Source organism: Chrysemys picta, chromosome 2 (assembly GCF_011386835.1).
Source record: "Chrysemys picta bellii isolate R12L10 chromosome 2, ASM1138683v2, whole genome shotgun sequence".
Taxonomy (NCBI): domain Eukaryota; kingdom Metazoa; phylum Chordata; order Testudines; family Emydidae; genus Chrysemys; species Chrysemys picta.
The window spans coordinates 40,473,692-40,493,377 of NC_088792.1; the positions used below are offsets into that span (position 1 = coordinate 40,473,692).

The 19,686-nt window shown below is 41.0% G+C and overlaps 1 protein-coding gene across 1 annotated transcript in view; it reads right to left on the reverse strand.

The window, feature by feature from the left end:
* MALRD1 (MAM and LDL receptor class A domain containing 1) overlaps window positions 1-19,686 on the reverse strand; it is a 423,509-nt gene that overhangs the window by 226,715 nt on the left and 177,108 nt on the right. Inside the window, exons 27-28 of the mRNA XM_065582996.1 lie at window positions 14,420-14,667; window positions 9,390-9,678 (exon numbers count right to left, since the gene is read on the reverse strand). Of these exons, the coding sequence (XP_065439068.1) occupies window positions 9,390-9,678; window positions 14,420-14,667 (537 nt within the window). The remainder of the gene's footprint in view (window positions 1-9,389; window positions 9,679-14,419; window positions 14,668-19,686) is intronic.

Consider the following 19,686-nt stretch of genomic DNA (forward strand, 5'->3'; position numbering starts at 1 on the left):
ATGAAGAACACTTCTTGGTCAAGTAATTTTTTGTGTGAAATTGTATCCTAGCTTTGCCCATCCTACACAAAAAGGCAGGTTATTTGATTTCAATTTTCTTTCTGAGTCTATTATACTTTGCAGAACCACTTGAACTCAAGCCAAAGTAAAAAGGCATTTAGAAGAGAATTTACATAGCAGACTCTGTTGTTACTGCCTCCTTTGGTTTGTCGTATAATTACTTCAGTGGAACGGGGACAAGTTGAATTTAAGACATCTTTTTTCATATACAAATTTCAATTATAATTCCAGGAATACACTTATTCTGTATGAATTTTGTTTCATCATCTCATATATCAGACCATGTTATATTTATAACTGAAACTGTCAAAGTAGGTAGACTTATAATTGACATACCTTTCATTTTTATTGAGGCACTATCCTAGGGTTAAATTGACAACCACCAACTTTCAGATTTTAGGATCACTAATCTAAGCTGCAATAGTCCAAAAAACAGGGAACAGATTATTTCCCATACCAGAATAGTCTATTGGTGGTTCTATCCCTTCTCAAAGTCCAATGGATTCAGCTGCGATCTTTGAACTTCCTAAGTCTTAATCCCAGCTCTGCCATTGACTATATAGCTCTAGACAACTCATTTAACCTCTGTGTCAATTTTTCCCATTGTATAAAGAGGATAGTAGTCTTTACTTACCATCCTGTATAGCCTTACAAATATAAAGAACAAATTTTCAAATGGGCCTCACTTGGCCTCCTAATATGGCACCTGCAATTTTGTGAGTACACAGCAATCACAGGTGAGAATAAAATAAATTAGACTATCACCATTGCAGGAACACTCTGGAAATCAGATGTCTACAGCCTATTTTTACCTGAAAGTTAGTTACACGTGTACAATTTTAGGTGCAGACAGAAATTGTGGGTGCAATTTTAGAAGCAGTTTTCTGCTTCAAGATTTGCTCAACAATATACTCTAAGCATGTATTATCATTTTGTTTATTATTCATCCTGTACTCTGTTTCAGAGAGTGCCCAGTACTGGATGCTTCAGAGGAAGATATAAACCCCCTGTAATTCTATTAATTATGCATAGGGAGAAATTTCTTTCCTGACTCTAGCTGAAGATCATTTTATACTCTGAAGCTCTCGTAATTGTATCTCAGTGTACCTGCAGAGGTTATTCTTATTTGTATGTGTCTAAATCTTTTTTAATCTTGCTGTAGCACCTACTCACCTTCCCAACTACAACTATAGTCAAGTCAATTTTGAGCTATAGCCTAGTCAAGGTAAGAATGCTAGATACACTTCCCCTTTCTCCCCTTACAACTCTCTTCTCCTTCTCCCTGATGCAGAAGTTTCTCAACTGCTTTCCTCCTTTAACTTCTCCACTTGCTCCAGTGACCCCATTCTATTCCATATTCTGATCTCCCTTGTGCCCTCCCTCATTCCCTACCTTATTCTTCTCCTTAACCTCTCACTCTCCTCTGGTTTTCCCCCCTCACAATACAAACATGCTTTAGTCTTTCCCACCTTTAAAAAACCAGCCCATACAATGAGTTTAGAGATGAAAGAGAGATGGGCTGTTTACAATTGCTTTCTGGAGCTCCTCTCCTCCAAATCAATCCTAGGCCCTCTCCAATCCAGCTTCCAACCCTTGCATTGTACTGAAACTTCTCTTGCCAAAGTCTCTATTGATCTCTTTCTAGCTAAAGCTCTGTATTAGTACTCCATCCTCATCGTCCTTCACCTGTCAGCCACCTTTGGCACTATCACCTTTGGCTCCTCTTCTTGAAATCCTGTCTTCCCTGGGCTTCTGTTTCTCTGTCCTGGTTCTCCTTCTACATCTCTAATAGCTCTTTCAGCATGTTCTTCAGAGGACCGTCCTCCTCCCTCCTCCAACTCTCTATTGGGGTTCCCTTCTTTTCTCCCTCTCTACCTTCACTCTGGATAAGCTCATCTACAAAGACAAATTCAAGTACCATCACTATGGGGATGATTCACAGTTCTATTTCTCTACTCCAAATCAGTCTCCTTCTGTTCAAATTAAAATCTCTGTCTCTCTGACCTCTCCTTGTGGATGTCTAGCTGCCAGCTCAAGCTCAACTTGGCTAAAACAGAGCACCTAATCTTCTCCCCAAAGACTGCTCCAGCCCCTCCTTTCTTGATCACGGTGGACAGCATCACCATCCTTCCTGTCACTCAAGCCCATAATTTATGCATCCAGGCTATATCTAATTCTTGCCCATTTTCTCTGCATAATATCTCTAAGAGATGGCCTTTCCTATCCATCCACATTGCTAAAACTCTTGTCCAGGTTCTCATCATCCTGCATCTTGATTATGGCAACATCTCTCTCTCTCTCTCTGGCCTTGACAAATGCAACCTTGCCCCACTCCTACCCATTCAGAATAATTTTCCTAAACTGTCACTTTAACCATGTCATCTCTCCCTTTGCATCCCTTTACTGGTTCCCCCTTCTCTAACATAAGTTGCTTGTATTCACTTTCATAGCCCTTCATAGTCAATCTCTGTCATCCATCTATCATCTTTCATTCACAACTGAGGTGTCAATGCTTGCCTCTGATTGGCCTATGACGCCAGTCTCCATTGCCTACTTGTTACATTTTCAGATAAGCACCTTTCTGCTTTTTCCCATGCTACCCCACAAGCTTGGGAGTAGCTCCCATGAACATCACCAAAACTACCTCATTATCCACTTTCAATTCCTCCTTGAAACTCTTCCCTATGATGTGCATGAAAAACTTGACAACAGTTAGGCTGCTAGTGCACAGAGACCACCAGTGGTCAAGCTGCCCAATACTGTTTCATTGTTTACTTGTTCTTCCCCATCTTGGCTTGCCATTTTATAAGCTCTTTGGGGAAGGGAATGCCTTTTTGTTCTGTGTCTGGACAGTGCCTAGCACAATGGGGTCCTGCTCTATGACTAGGGTGCCTAGGCACTATGGTAACACAAATAAATAATAAAAATAATTAATAGATGAAAATGCAAAATGGGTCACTCTTAATTCTAAGAGCTATTAATATTCCACCAAAATTAATACAATGGAAAGGTTCTCACACCTTTTCTGCAGCCATTACTTGGCTGTGCAAGGGAGTGACCTCTATTGACCTCCCCTACTCAGCCCAGCTATGGAGGAAGGTGAACAGGGGACACTTGCGTGATATGCCCCTGTGACAAGGTGCACTAGCCCTGCATAGGACGGGAAAGGGTTAACCCTACATTGTGGGCTGAGGAAACCATGCCCCCGTCACTCTACTGGGCATGCTCCAGGTGCACTGGTATAAAAGGGAGCAGCTCAGCTCAGTTGTGGCCAACTGTTGGGAGAAAGGATATATGCTGCTGGCTCCAGCCAAGGATCATCCGAAGCCTGAGGCCATGGGAACTGGAGATGCTGCAACCCAGGTAGACTCCAAGGTACCTACAGAGACCTTGCTGAGTCCGGAGTCACCGGGGACTGTGCAGACCGGAGAACCGAGACATAAAGGAGATGCCCAGACCGTGACAGCGGGAATGATGCTAGGAAGCAGCCCAGAGGAATTTGATAGGTGCCCAGCTAGTGAACTGGAATTTTGAGCCAGTGTGTTTTGGTCAGACCCCCTGCCCCACCCGCTGACTCAGTGGCATGTGCCCCTGCCCTGGGCTGGGGTTTGGTGGAGAGGGAGGGCCTGCACCCCCTTACCCAGGCTGCCACCCCCCCTTTCTTGTGCGTGGAAGCCCTCATCCTAACTGACTCTGGCCGCTTGGCCTTACTGTCCTGTCTCACCAGGGTGAATTTACTGACTGTGGACACTAGGCATTACTTCCTTGCTGTGGGGGGTGAACCTATGGACTCTGGCCACTAAGCCTTACTGCCCTGTCTCACTGGGGTGAATTTACTGACTGTCGCCATTAGGCCTTACTGCCCCATTAAGAGGGGCAAAGCTATGGACTGTGGCAAAGAGGGTTGAATCTATTGGCTCTGGCCATTGGACTGCATTGCCCTGTCTCACCGAGGCAAATTTACTGACTGTAGCTGCTGGGCCTTACTGTCCTGCCAACTGGGGCAAATCTATTGACTCTGGCCATTGGGCCGCACTGCCCAGCTATTAGGGGAGAGTACATTGACTTTGGCCATTAGGCCTCCTTACCTTACTAAGAAGGGTGAGTATATTGACTTGGGTTTAGAAGTGATGGGACGCACTCATCACACACTGGATGGGGTTTTCCCCAACCCTGTCACAGTCTCCCTGTGAGCAAAGCGGCAGAGAGGGATGGAATATGGGAAGAACCTTAGCTCGACTCCCCCCCAATCCCCTCTTGCTGGCCTGGCAGTGAACTGGCCAGGCACATAGTGGGGAGTAGGCTACTCCAGAAAAGGGGATGAACGCTCCAGAGCAAAGGCAGAGCAGAGGAGTCACAGTTTTTTTCCAGGGCTGCTTCAGAAGTGCTGCAGCTATGTGCTTCCCCTTACCCAAGGCAGACTGTACATTTCTAATCCAGCCCAAAGCAAAGAAAGCCACAGTGGATGGAGTAAGTAGTGTTGCCTTCCTACACAGACTACCATTGAAGAATGTGAACAGCTCCAGATACTACAATAGCCATCACTATTCATACAGTGAAGAGTTGATAAGCAGTGCCCTGAAATGAGGCTTTATTGTTTCTGAGCCTCAACCGTCTAAGCAGTTCTGAGAGACTTGCCAGACTGGGGTGGTTGCTAAGCAGCGCCATGCGGACAGGCAGTTAGTCAGCAGTCCATGACAATGCTTTCAAAATGACTTTTTTTTTTTTGAGTTGTCAAACTCTCTCCTCCATCCTTTAAATATTACTGAATATTTACCAAGGAGAGAAACGGCGACAGGAAATGCAGAGTTTAAATACTTAGAAGACTAGTGCCTTATTATAGAATTATACCTCTGTTGTCTTTTAAAATTATCAGCTGTGACTATCTGTCTCCAGGAATTGACATATGTGGGGAACAGGGGCTCCCTCCACCCCCCTGCCTGTCATCTATACTGTCCTTTCCCCTTCCCCCAGTTTGCAGCACATGAGGCGTTCTCTAAGTCAAACAAACAGACAAAAGAAAGGTCCTTTCCCCTCTCTTTCCCTTATGAGAGAGAGGAATCGGGAGGAAAACAAAGAAAGGCAAAAGTGGCCTGTCTTTCAGACAGTCTTTCTGGAGTCAGCTATATGAGCTTGGTATATCAGGTTCTATTGCCCCTGGTCTATCACCAGCCCCTCCTCTTGGGGCATACTGCTTTGCAGCTGGTCCATGCAGCATCAGGAGTGATGACGCCTGTGATTGTCTCCTTCTCAGTTGCCCTGTTTCTCTTGTTAGCGGTCTCTGAGGTGGAGCAACTCTCCTCCTGTTCTATAAAATGGCATCCTCCAGGTGCATTTGGAGGCCAGACAGAATTGGCCTGTGGGCACAGTCAGTCCTGGGGCCTGCAATGCATTCATTGCATACACAGACAACACACCACTGGTCATTATAAAATTAAACCTATGGAAACAAGACTAAATGTCTCAGTCTTGGTTTATCCCAACTGCACAGTTTCAGGTGCTGCTTTGTTTCCCTCTGCCCAGTGTCAAAGGGTATCAAGGGTCCAAATCCTTGCAACTAATTCCATCCCCATAACTGTCCATAATGCAGCAAAAAGCATGGTTTAATAGCAGGTCGAGCCTGGGACCTTTGGAAATCAGAGTTTAAATCTCTGGTCAGGACAAACGGAAATTCTGTAGGTGAGAAAAGGCAAATAGATTTACATAAACTCTAAACATAATGTCAGCTAAGATGAATCCTAAGGCACCAATACTGTTACTTTGAAATTGCTGTGAACATCTGAAGTTCTACAGATTACATCCTGGACATATCATACAAAGGAATGGGTCCCTCATAGCTTTTTCTTAGGCTTTAATAACTTTTGTTTGATAGACGTATTTTTGAACAGCCTTTCACCATCAAAAGCAAAGCTTTTAAAGTTTCAAATGTTGCCACAGGGACTCACATCTACTGTAAATGCAGCAGGTCCAGAAACACCAGAGAGTACAGAATTAGAAACCTCAGCAAATGCACTTCTTGGGGTCACAATAGTATAAAGTTTTCCTTTTCAAGTATTGATCTTGTCTGTAATGAAGGCCACAGAGTCTGGGCTGTGATTGAAGTGAGCAGTGAATGGCATGGATTGTAAGGATTTGATGAGGTATTAAGGAGATATTTTGAAACCCTTGCACACCCTGGGCCAAATTCTGACCTTGATGCACTGTGTTAGATAGAGTTTCCAGACCAGCTTGACCAAGTGCATAAAGTGTGGTAAATGAAATTCTGAAGAAGAAAACCATCCTTTAGCAGCAGCCACATAGCGAGTTTCCGTGTTTCTATAGGCTTTTCCATGGTATTGATCAGTGTAGTGCAGGGGTCGGCAACGTTCGGCATGCGGCTTGCCAGGGTAAGCACCCTAGTGGGCCGGGCCAGTTTATTTACCTGCTGACATGGCAGATTTGGCCGATCGCGGCCCCCACTGGCCGTGGTTTGCCGTCCCGGGCCAATGGGGGCGGCGGAAAGCCATGGCCAGCACATCCCTCAGCCCGCGCCGCTTCCCGCCGCCCCGATTGGCCCGGGACGGCAAACTGCGGCGAGTGGGGGCCGTGATCGGCCGAACCTGCCGCGTCAGCAGGTAAATAAACTGGCCCGGCCCGCTAGGGTGCTTACCCTGGCAAGCCGCGTGCCGAACATTGCCGACCCCTGGTGTAGTGTCTGTTCACCTCACACAAATAAATCGACTCCTCCTCACAATACTCTTGTGAGCTGGGAAAATACCTTAATTTTATTGATTGGGAATAGAGACAAGTAAATATTAAAGTTCCTACACAGGAAGTTAAGGTAGAACCAGGAAAAATCTCTCCCCAAAATTCCACTCTATTAACTTTACCACAAAACCCAAACTTCCTCTCCCCGGTGCTGAGTCCGTGACCTGCCTGCTACCACCAGGCATGGCCATGGGAGCACTGGGAAGTGACACTGGGGGAGGAGGCATCTCCCAAGAGATCCTGGTGTGGGCAGCAGAATCTCATTGTGGTCTCATTGTGACTTAAGATTTCCTCCCCTCATCAGGCAGTCAAGAGGCAGGTAGGTGCCATAGCCTCCTAGGGCTCACCCTCAGCCCCTAACTGACAGGAGTCAGTTTGTCCCACACCCTGGCCCTAATCTCTCATCTTTTTATGTATAGTTGCTTTGTAGAAGTTATTGCAGCCTAGATATCTATGAAAAATGTTAAAAAATAATTTCTGTAAATATGTCTGAGTTGTGTTTGTTTCCCCACCCAATCAAAATTTCAATTAAAAAATTAATTGCAAAAATCAAAAATATTGGAGAATTTTGACCAGTTCTGTCTCAGCCTGGGGAGATAGAAAGGGATAGGATTTCTGCATGCCATCTGCAATTTTCAAAATGATTATGTAGGTAAACTGAATATAACACCCTCATGAAGAAGGACAAAGAGCTTTCTTAATTGCTAATAATGGTCCAATCCAGTTTAACAAAAACAACTACATTTTACATCTTTTGTTCCAATTAATTTGTTGTTGATGTTGCATCAGAGGTCAGATGATTTCAATGAATAGCAAATGTCAACTACCATCTTTCTGTACCTAATGGCAATTACTATCGCATTGCAACCAGCCTCAGTCATTGATAATGCTAGCCACTCTGTCATTGTGTCCACAGAACCCATGACTGTTAGCATGAACTATATCTTATGCCTATATATATTTTGGGAAGGGGACAGTAAGAGGAATACAAATTAGAGATGACTGGAGGATGACTGTTCTGTTTTGCAGCAACATTTGAGGTTTCAAAATTGCTTTCATTCTCCACTGGAACAAAATCAAAACGTTTTGACCATTTTTGCAAAAACTAAATTGTCAGTTGTTTTTAGCTTGAAACCTGAGCTTTTCAATTCAGGAAGCAAGAGTGTGTTCGTGTATGCCTGTCTGGCTAGAGCACTGGCTGAGATCTGGGAGACCCAGGTTCAAGTCCTTGCTCTCTTGGAGTCAGAGTGATATAGGATGAAAATCTCTGCTCTGACTCAGGCAGAATCCCAGGCCAACGCCCTCACCCTCAGGCTATAGAGTGTCTCCTGTCTCACCCCCAATCCCCGATGGAAACTTCATTGAAACCAATGTCTCAGCAAAACAGGATATTTTGCCAACATTTCATTTAATCTAGAGAATTCCCACCAGCTCTAGTATGGATATTATGCTGAAGATCAGAATCACAGGGCCTTTTAGAAAGAAAAAACTTTCCCCACCCCAAAGAGAAGAAAGAGGAAAGTGAATCCAAACCATCACCCATTAGAAAAATATCATTCTCAAGGAAAAGTACAACGTTTCTACCACAGCCAAGCCTAGACTGTTTTACACTGTGTTTGTCATAATTTTCAAGTAGTTATGCAATTTGATGGTAACTACTATGCTTATGGAAAGAACAAATGTGAAACAAAAGATCAATAAAATAAAAATTACAGCTTATTGTATCCCAATTCACTGTCTCAACAAGGCTTTCTGAAAACAGATTTAGGAAAATAACAGGCTCCCAATTCAATGGAAACCCATTATAAATGCCTCCCCTTCAAAAGATACAAAATCCTGAGAGCCCTACACTGCCCTCAAGCCATGGCAGAAATCCCAATGAGAGTTGCATATTCATAGATTGCATCTGAGAGCTTAGTTGCCAAAAGCTGTCTAAAAACAGGAAGAGCTTTTTCCTGATTCACTGGCTATGAATCACTCACAATCAAAATTGATGGAAATTAAGGGTTAGCTTCTGACTTAAATTTCAGTTCATGCTGGAAGCTATGTGTTGATTGGTGGCACACTAATTACAGTGGGAGCATATGCTGGAGTAGCAGCTCTGTCACCCTTGCAACAGTTCTTCTGGCAAGTGGGCAGGGAGGGGTTTTTGCCCTCTTCCGCTTGTCTCACATGTACCTTTTGCATCCAGGGAGGTGCTAGCAGGAAGCTGTACCTATACTCCCCATTGGGATTCTGCCCGGTCTTTGCATATGGGCTCCAGGGAAGCAAGCCCCTTGCACTCTTTGTCCTTTCACACTTGATTTTAAAAGTGAATAGCCCCACTGACTTAAATGGGACCACTCCTGTGAGTTTGTCCTGCTCAAGATGAGTATGTCATGCAGATTCAAGATCAGTGACTCACTTTTCCAAACAGCTCTTCTACGCAATACTTTGGTCAACATACTAAAGAGCTATTTCAAATTATATTCATTTCTGACCATTAAAAAAACCCAAAAAGAAAAATCAAAGTAAGGCTTGTTTGTTATTCTTTCCAGAATCTGATGCTGTGAAATTGCTAAGTCTATTTAATAGGAATGTACCTGTTGAAGGTAGTGCTGTGGATTCTGCTGATAAGTCAGGTGATGGCAAACATTCCTTGGTGAATGTGATGTCATCAAGTGCTATGTTGCCCCTGTATCCTTTCCCAACTTGCCCTTCAAAGGTGATCTGAAAGTCCTCATCTGCATCCAGAAGCAACAGTTTTCTCTGCCAGAAGTTTCCCTGGTTTCCAGTTAGGTGGAGTAGGACTTTTTCTTGGTTTGATGCTGTCACCTGATAGATGGTTAATGATCCGATGTTCACTCCATACATATGGTAATAAAATAATATCTGCAACCAAGAGTAATGACATTAAATACCCAGTAGGGAACATTAAGTATACTCTGTCATTATAATTACCCTAAATTTTCACTACAGAAGCATCCTCAGTTCTCAGAAGAGCATCAAAACTGCTGAATCATTCATTATCCAGGGTTTTAATTAAACACAAGGAAAAATATCATTAGTAGTAATCGGTAGAACTATTCCTTCAGTAAACTAATGAAAGCTATTTTGGAAACCAACATTTCAGGGCTTATAGAGCTGCTGGTAAACTTCTTCTGAGCATATTTCACATTTAAATTTAAAACTGTGAAAACTGATGACACAGCAGGGGCAAGGAGCAATGTATAAACAATGTCCTTTAACATATGGGGAGTATCTTGACTCACTCAAGTGCAACTCTTCTCAGGCTAATTATGGTGTTGTTGATGGACTCTGAAGTGCCTCACCTGCACAGAGTTCTTTCCTACCCTAGTATGATTGCTTCAGAGAGAGTAGGGAAAATAGAAGGACTCATAAGTGAAAAGAGAAAAACAGAATATTGAACATAATGACAGTGCTCAAGTAGGATAACAGTAGATAAAGTACAAGGAAGAAGGGAAGCTGTTGTCATTGCCAGTGAAGCATTTATTCTTATACATTGTTCTCTTTCAACCAGATTCTAGTCCATGACAGAACTTTACCTCTCACTCCATTACTACTTAGACTTAGTCATCACAGCTTCTTGTGATGAATTTATCAAAGACTTCTTAAAATAAATTACAACTATGAGTTCTATATTTTCAACTAATTTCCTGGTACTGAAGTAAAACTTGCTGGTCTGTAATTTATGAGATCACCTTGGCACTTGACAAAATGTAGACTCAGTTCTCACTATCCTTCAGTTCTCTGGTAGAGTAACCGATTTTAATGACAGATTACACAGTGTACCTGCCATAAAGTTGTGTTCCTTTCTATTAGTATCACTTTACACTTTTTGAAGGATACTGTTTTGGCTTGAGTATATCTTGCCTTTTAACCACACTGTGTTTTCCTTTCCTTCTGCCTCCTTTTACATTTAGCAATTTGCATATGTTCTATGGCTGAAATGGTGGGCACATTGAAGTCAATGAGAGTTTTGCTATTGACTTCAGTGGGGCCAGGATTTCTACCTATGGCTCTAATGACAGGTTTCAGAGTAGCAGCCGTGTTAGTCTGTATCCGCAAAAAGAACAGGAGTACTTGTGGCACCTTAGAGACTAACAAATTTATTAGAGCATAAGCTTTCGTGGACTACAGCCCACTTCTTCGGATGCATATAGAGTGGAACATATATTGAGGAGATATATATACACACATACAGAGAGCATGAACAGGTGGGAGTTGTCTTACCAACTCTGAGAGGCCAATTAAGTAAGAGGAAAAAAAACTTTTGAAGTGATAATCAAGATAGCCCAGTACAGACACTGTACTGGGCTATCTTGATTATCACTTCAAAAGTTTTTTTGAAGTATTCCTGTTCTTTTTATGGCTCTAATGTGTATACTTAAGTAGCTTCTGCACTGACTCCAAGGAATTTAGACTCCTGCTCATTCTAAGAAATAAGAAAATGTATCTACTCTGATGCAGTCCTAGGCCTTGAAACAGGTAGTTTTTGTGGAACATAAGATTTCGTATATCAGACGAGTACACTGGTCAGCTGAGATTGGAATCTGCATCTTGCGGTGGCATCAACTGAAAATAGTATCCCCATTCCCACCCTATTATATATGTAACTAAATATGCAATTCTGTGCATGAGAAAAAACCCTCCTGATCCCTGCAGGCAATCAATGTACTCTGTGAAACACAAGATTATCATCCTTATTTCATTATATTCTTTATTCCATTCCATGTCTACTTTGCCTCTCAATCACTGATGCTCACCAGCACTTCTGAACATCAAAATACAGTTGGCTACAGTCCACAAAGCCAGCCAGCCGTGTGTGCATGCCAATATGATCCAAACCCGAGTTCTCTTGAAGAACTAGTATAAAAGGAAACTTCAAAACTGCAGAGATGTTCAAAAAAGTGCTTGAAAAGTCAAACCTGGCTTTGACTGTTTCAAAATAGGAAAAAGGTCTTCTGCCTAAAGATTAAAGGCAATTCGATATACCTGATAAATACATTTATTCACGAAAAAGTTAATTGTTGCCAGCTGTGACCCTCCTCCATTCTTCTGGCACTTAATATACAATATAAATCAATATTCATACAATGGACCATTTATCATTAGTTAGTCTATATTTCTTCAAAGCATATTTTATTGTTTACACATAGATGTTAAAAGGAGTGGGACTATGAGTCAGAGAGCATAAGGAGAAAGTGGATTTAGGCAGAAATTTTCAAATATGGGGGAAGATTTTTTTTCTCATATATCTTTTTCAGAAGGCTGTTAGGAAACTGATTTGGAAAACATAAGTTCATGGCCCAGAATTTCCAAGTTAAATGTTTAGTGGTTAATTTATTTTTTCTCTATTGACAAACTGATTTACTCATGTTATATTTGTATAATAAAATCTGAACATTTTTGTTTAACATTTCCTGAATTTCTTATCTATAAAGGGTTTGGGATTTGACAAGAAGATAAAGAAAGTGAAATCAAGTGATCTGGAAAATATTAAACCAACCAAAACTGTTAAAAGTAAATTTCCCAAATCACTATTACACTTTCTCTTTTTCAGTATGAACTATCTGGGTAAGGGGTTAAAGTTTGAGATGAGGTTCCGTTTGAAAAATTCAGTAAATCTATTTAGAAATGTGTTTGGATTAGACTGCCTCAGTTCCAAAGAGCAGCTCTGCACCTGTACACTCAGAGAATCTCAGAATCAGCTCAAATCAAAGGCTCTTTAAAAATCAAATTTAAATTTGTCAGCATCAAGAAGATTTCTGATAGTTACCCTCCTGACATGTCTAGTTTCTATATGGAATCAAACTAAGATAAAGTAGCTGTATAGGTGTTAATCAGCAAAACAAAATGAATCTCTGCAAAATTCTAATCTGAAAGATGAAACACCCTCTTTTACAGGTCAAAATGAAATAAAATGATAAAATTTGTGCAAGCAGACAGGCATTGGTATTGTCTTTCAATCAAGGGACTGGAACTCAGTTCATGTCTGAGGATGGATTAAGAATTCCAGCCATATAATGAGTAGTGGAGATACTTCAAGGTGATGGGAGGAGGAGTGGTTGTTTTGTGATCAGAACAGCAAAGAACTGCTGAGCAGGCGTACACATAAATGGATAAATTGAAAAGGCTGACATCATTTCTACTCGTATGCTGGGTAGATATTTACATGCTAACAATGATTTACTCTTGCATTTATGAATTGAAATTGTATTTCCTGAATGCTCGCTTTTAAACTCAAGATTCACTAGATTCCTTCCCCTAACTTTCAGGGCTGTACACAACTTAGGCTTCTCTTACCTCTGCCCACATCTCCTTTTATCTTTCACCTTGTCTTTACTCCACCCAAAATGCTAAATTAACTTCACCCCTTAATCTCCGGTCTTTTCTCTTGGCCTTCTTCAACACCACCCTCTATGCCTGGAAACCCCTTCCCGGCTCTGCCTTCAAACTTCCATTCCCTCCTCCTTTGAATGTCTCATAAAAATATTTCTTACAAAGGCCTCAAATCCTTACTCCTCCAGTCGTTTTATGCATGCTCATGTGTGCAAGTTTGGGTTCATGAAGGAAGGCAGGAGTTAACTACAGGAGGAGGAGGAGGAAGGAGAGACAATGGTAAACAAAATTATTTCTGCTAGTGAAAATACACAGAGTTGGCAATATTTATGTTTGATTTGGGTGTAGGGTTTATTATTTAAATAGGTAAATGGATGTGTTATGCATGCATTACCAATTAGGTTAGCAAGAATGCTTTAATAACCCTTTTTTAATAGACTGTTAATCTGTCATGACAACCCCATTTATCTGCACATTGTAAAACCTTATAAATTGTGGAAAACAATAGTCAATGAGTGGGAAAATACAGTATATAAATAGAGCAAGTAATACTATAAAAACATTTTCCCCCAAAATTCCAGAAATCCCTTTCTAGTGTACTGTGACTGCAGGAGCCACAGACATATCTGTTTTAACCCACTGGGTTAAGAAGAAGATACAAAACAGCAGTTTAGCAAAGAAGGCAGAGGATGCACTGAAACTAGACAGCCTTTCAATCCATTTTTTCCAAATGTTTACCAGGCTCTTTTCAGGACCAATGACAAATGTGCTGTAGCACTTTGATAAATAAAAGTTTACTCTTCCCTAGTTTAATTTCTGATAGATCAGTGAGAAGAATCTTCTCATCATGTATTCTTCCATTTCTACTTACACTCCCTTGTATCCAGTTGTTAATGTACCTCTATTCAATTTCTCCATTAAAGCACAAAGCAGATATATGCAGGTTTTTCAGTGCTTTTGTTATATAAGCTTTTTCTAAGCCACCCACTGAATAGACAATATCTGCTTCTACTACCGATTCCTTCCAAGTCTGCCAGAGTACTTAATTCATCAACAGAAGTCATTCTTCTTTAATCTTCTGCACCATGAGAAACAAAATGTTTGTTTGGTAATTGGTTTCAAGGTCAACCCAGGATCAGGATCATAATATTTTTAGAACATGCCAGTTTTCTTTAAGAAACATGTTAGTGATAATCTATCACATTAGTGATTATTACTTTGTAGCATTCCACATCAAGCTCATACCTCCCAGTATTATGCCTTGACATACCTTGCAGTTTTTGCTTCTTCTGCTTAGCTTTGGACTGAAAATCCTGGCCTTCTGCTCTGGCAACTGAGGGAACGAGCTTTTTATGAAGATGTAATGACCAGATGGCCCTTGCAAGGTATGATCAGCAGCTGGTCCAGGGCCAGATTTCAGGATGCTGCCAGTTCTGAGATTCCAATCAAAGTCATCATTCTGATCCTGCTCCCAGGCACAAAGATCAAATTCAAAATCACAGCGCCCCATGGATGTACCTGAGAAAATTATTGTAAAATATACTGTGTAAAAATATAGGTAGATCCAAAGAAGCAGCTGATAACCAAATAGACAAACAAGTGATTTATCTACATCCTCACAACAGAAAAAAATCATGAACTTGTTTTATTAATGAGTCTTTTTAATAGACAAGTGGTTGGTTTACTATCATAAAAAGACTGCTGATAATTAGATCATTTAAAAAGGATTTCTGATTACCAAACAGCCTCTGTCCTTTAATTCTCTCTAACCATTTGCTTTCAGTAAAAATTAACACACACATTTTAATGGGCAATATGCAAATCAAGATGCTTATAACTGAACATTATTTTATGCCTGTACATAAAGCTGTCAAAGTCTGATTATATTTATATGTATAAAATGCGTGTTTTAGATTTCCTGTACAGTTGTTTCACAAGTTTCAAGTACTTAGATTTACTTTCTAAAGTGCCAAATTGGTCAACATTTGAAGTCAGCTATTCATATAAATTTATGTTGACAGAAATACAACATTCTAAGAGTTTTATCTAGATTTTCTTAAAATTTGCTGATAATTACAAACCTGAGCCAAAGCTCACTAATGTTAATGGGCATCTTCCCATTGGTTTCAGTGGGCTTTGGATCAAGCCTCAAATAATTCTTCTTGTTATTGCTGGAAAGAAAAAGTATTTTGAAGCTAAATTCTTCAAATGTCCCAACCTGATTTGTTTGACAAAAGAAGAACTCACAAAAGCCTTCTCTTGAAGTACAATCAGAACCTGGGCCTCTTCAGAGGTCTGATAAAGTTCAACATCTAAAAGGTAGCTGTATTTAAGTGGCATCTGTTTAGAAGTCTCAGGAGAGAGGCCAACGATTCTTCAAGTCCTAGAGATGGGCTTGAACCAAAACAACACAGCCAAACACCCCCAAAATTGATCTACTGGAAATTTAACTGTCTGTAAAAAAGAAGCAAGGAAAATTCAAAAATCATTAATGAAAATTCAAGCAAAATTTGTTTCTTTTCCTGACAATTTTTGTTTGTGACTATAGTGTAGACTTGAACAATAACCAAAAAGTCTGTTGTGCAAAAAGGATTAGCACATAGTCATTCAAAACATAATAATAACCTTGAATTGCGAGTAAGCGGCCAACAAAATTCATAAGGCTACTGCAGCCCCAACTTCTGTCCTGTGTTCATTTCATTATGATTTTTAAGACTCCCATGCTTGCTAAATCCATTTCTCTTTAGTAAAGCACTTATGCACATGCTCAAGCACCTTTCATATAGAAGCATGTTTTTCTGAATCAGGACCTGAAACTATACTGATATTTAATATACCAAGTAATGCTGCACATATTATATGTAAAAAGCAACAGAGGATCCTGTGGCACCTTTGAGACTAACAGAAGTACTGGGAGCATAAGCTTTCGTGGGTAAGAACCTCACTTCTTCAGATGCAAGCCCTCTTACATTTTATTATATGTAAAATTCCCTCTAGCAAGTACCTCTGTGTTGAGCTGTGAACCAAGCAAGAGGTATAAAGGCAAAGTCAAGCTGTTGCTTCTGGAGTAATGGAACAGGGACGGTGAATTAGCTAGTTAATCAGTTGGACAACAGTTCAATAATTAAGAAATAAACTATTTTATGTTAGGAATGTTAGGCATGTGATCAAAATTATATTGGCCACACATGACCTACATGAAACACCTGTATCAAAAGAGGTAATTAAATAGAGCAAAAGCTAACCTATTTCTAAGCTAATGTCCCTTTCTAGTTTGAGAATTTATGAAAAATTCCAATTTCAATCTTACAGCTGGGGAAATGAAAACTTACTTCTGAAGTATATTGTTAGCTGGCAAAATTAACGAGCGAGATGCTTTGGAGAATTGCAGTTGGCAAACTGATGCTCTATGATGTTTGTTTTGCCAGCATTTCAATGTAAATGAAAGCTTCGGGGCCTTTATTATATTTATTTAATGAAGCAATTTTAAATGGGTCATTCTTCCAGTGAAAACGGGGTAGAAAACTAAAAATTCAGATTTAGAGTTGAAGGTTTAACTGCTTAATGATACCGCCATATTCCTTTTCACAAAACTACTTTACTTATGAGCATTAAGGTCTCTCTTTAGCAGACAAGATGTGCAGCTCTTCTCTTCCCAAAACTGTACCCTTACCCAGGAAACTTATAGCCAAGGTTCCACCTGCTTTCTGGGGCTCTTCACCCATGTTTCATATTGGGAGGGGGTACCAGTCTCTAAGCCCTGATCTCCTCCCCAACCCCTGAACTAAGATGTGGGGAGCCTTCACAGGGGTGAGGGTTTTATCCCCCTCCTGGGCATAGAGCCAGGTGCAATCTGGGCCGTAACAATTCATTTACTAAATTGACATAAGTATTGTTTACTTACGGTGAAATTCATTCCTACAGACACAGCGGGACATCAAGTTACCAGGATTTGGTAGGGAATTCACTGTGGGAGAGGGGTAGAAATGGAATTCATTTCACCCAACTCCAAAGGCAGGTCAGAGGGTGGCCGTGAAGCCCCTCCAGTGGCACTCGTCCAGCCTCTGGGCTTGGAAAAACACTGCTGCCCTACTGAGCCTCTTTCAGAAGGATCTGCATACAGTAAACATGTATCCTGCTTTTAGACCACTTCCAGTAGGCACTTCCACATCAGCTTATTCAGAGCTGGTTCAGAGATCCCCTCTGGTGCACAGTTAGCCTCAGTGTACAGTACAGATGCCTGCAGTTTCCTAACACTGTTGTAATAATGCTGCAATATATTCTGCCGTGATGACACCATTCTGTGGTTACTATACTCCTGTGTAATTACACTAACAAAGCAGTACTAATGATACACTCCAACATGTTACAATACTTGAAGAACAATAGCTGTGACAAATTTAATCAGCTATAGAATGACCAGTGCTTATCATATTAGAGGCCTGATAAAAGCTCTGCCCTGATCATTCTCTCAGCAGCAATCTGCAGGGATAAATCCCAGATATTTGAAAGAGCTGACTGTCCCCAGGGTAACCTTAGTCTGCCTGCTAACACTTGTAGTACCTGATCTGCTTTCCAGCACAAATATCCAAAGTTATAAAGTTAAAAATCCATCCTCTGTAAAGTGTCGTAAACAAAAACTCCCTTATGACAAGACGCATTTCTGTACAGAAGTAAATCCTTTATCCACAAGATGGATTCACATACTGAACAACATACTAGCAATAATGTCTCAGAAGCACCATCTTTTAGAGCACTTTTACATTAACTGTCTTTGTGGGTATTGCCTTGCAATATTGCTCTGTTAATGTTTTGGGTCGTCATGGATTTTACAGAGATTATGGGCCAGATTCCCCCTGTCTGGAGCAGAAAGTTGTTAAATCACAAATTTCTGAAGCAGCCTGGCTCTCTACATTCAGGGGAGGCAATGGTACCTTGAGTTATGGCCAGGGATCCATAAAAGCCCATCACTTGAAAGCTACTAAACAGATGTGCTGAATCAGCATATCCTTCAGGCTTCCTGCCCCCACTCCCATCCTTGGCCAGCACTACCAATTTCTGGTTTTCTACACTTGAACCCTGCAGACTTTCCTCCTCTAAGGATTTCACAGAAGCCAGCACAGACCTAAGACTCCTGGAACAGTCGTTTTCAAACGGTCATTTGTGGCTTAGCAGTTGGTGAAGGGATCCTTCTCTGGTGGCTCCACAGAATGATCAATTGTGACAAACAATCAGTGGGGGGAGGGGTCCTTTAATGGCTCTCTGTTATGAGGTAGCCTACAGAATGAAAAAAAATGGAAACAGCACTTTTCTGGGGTAAATTAGGATAGACCTTACCATGATATAAAACTGGAAAAAAGCTCACAGTTGAAAGGTCAGACCTGGATTATGACATGAAAACAAAACCCTTGTTATTGTCCATGAGAACGGTTGAATAGGATATGCATACCATAAAACTAAGTATTGTAATAGTAATTGGGCCCAAAATCTTTTGTAACCATAAATATTTACAGAAAAAGCAATATCAAAGTGAAAAATCTGGATTTCTTTTCTTTTTACTTAAGTTTGTTTCATATTTATGGGAATTTTCTTCTGCCAAGCCACATCAACAGCCAATCCAAAGCCATCAGTCCCAAGTATTACTGACAGAATGACCACCTAAATCTGGTTTACACAGAAGTTTCACCATGAAACAAGAACTGAGAGATGAGAAATCTTGAGGATAAATTGCAGCGTGCATAAGCAAGTACAAATCTGATACTTCTGGTGCCCTGAAAGAATGAATCAAAATGAGTTTTGTGATCTCAGCATATAGCCTAGTGGATACTTTTCTTCAGCAAAAAACCACTAATCTATCATGCTTGGCAGTCTCCATTGTGAGTTGAAACTGGGATTGCACAGGAAATCATGTTAACACTCACAGAGAGAAGTTTGTGGGGAAGACTGTATCGCCTCTGCCTAGCTTATATCCCTTTTGTGTAGGCTCAAACCAAAGCTATAAAGGCCCCACTTTCACTACTATCAAATACAATGCCAATTTTTTTTCCCAAACAAAAACCTATTAGACTGTAAATTTGAGCAGTCAGCAATATTAGGGGCTGATTTATATTTGTCTCTAGAATGTCTGAGACTCTTAGGCTGGGTCTACACTACCCGCCGGAATCGGCGGGTAGAAATCGACCTCTCGGGGATCGATTTATCGCGTCCCGTCGGGATGCGACAATCGATCCCCGAATCGACGCTCTTACTCCACCAGCGGAGGTTGATTTTGCCGCCGTCCCTACAGCGGGGTAAGTCGGCTGCGATACGTCGAATTCAGCTATGCTATTCGCGTAACTGAATTTGCGTATCTTAAATCGACCCCCCCCCGTAGTGTAGATGTAGCCTTATTGAACATCTTATGGAATAAGGTGTTACTAAACCAAAGGAATGGGATCATTAGCTGGCTCTACATATTTAACAATTGCATGAAATTAGGCCATATGTCTAATGAACACTGCTATAGAAACTTTAGGGCTGATTCTGGCCCTGCTCTCT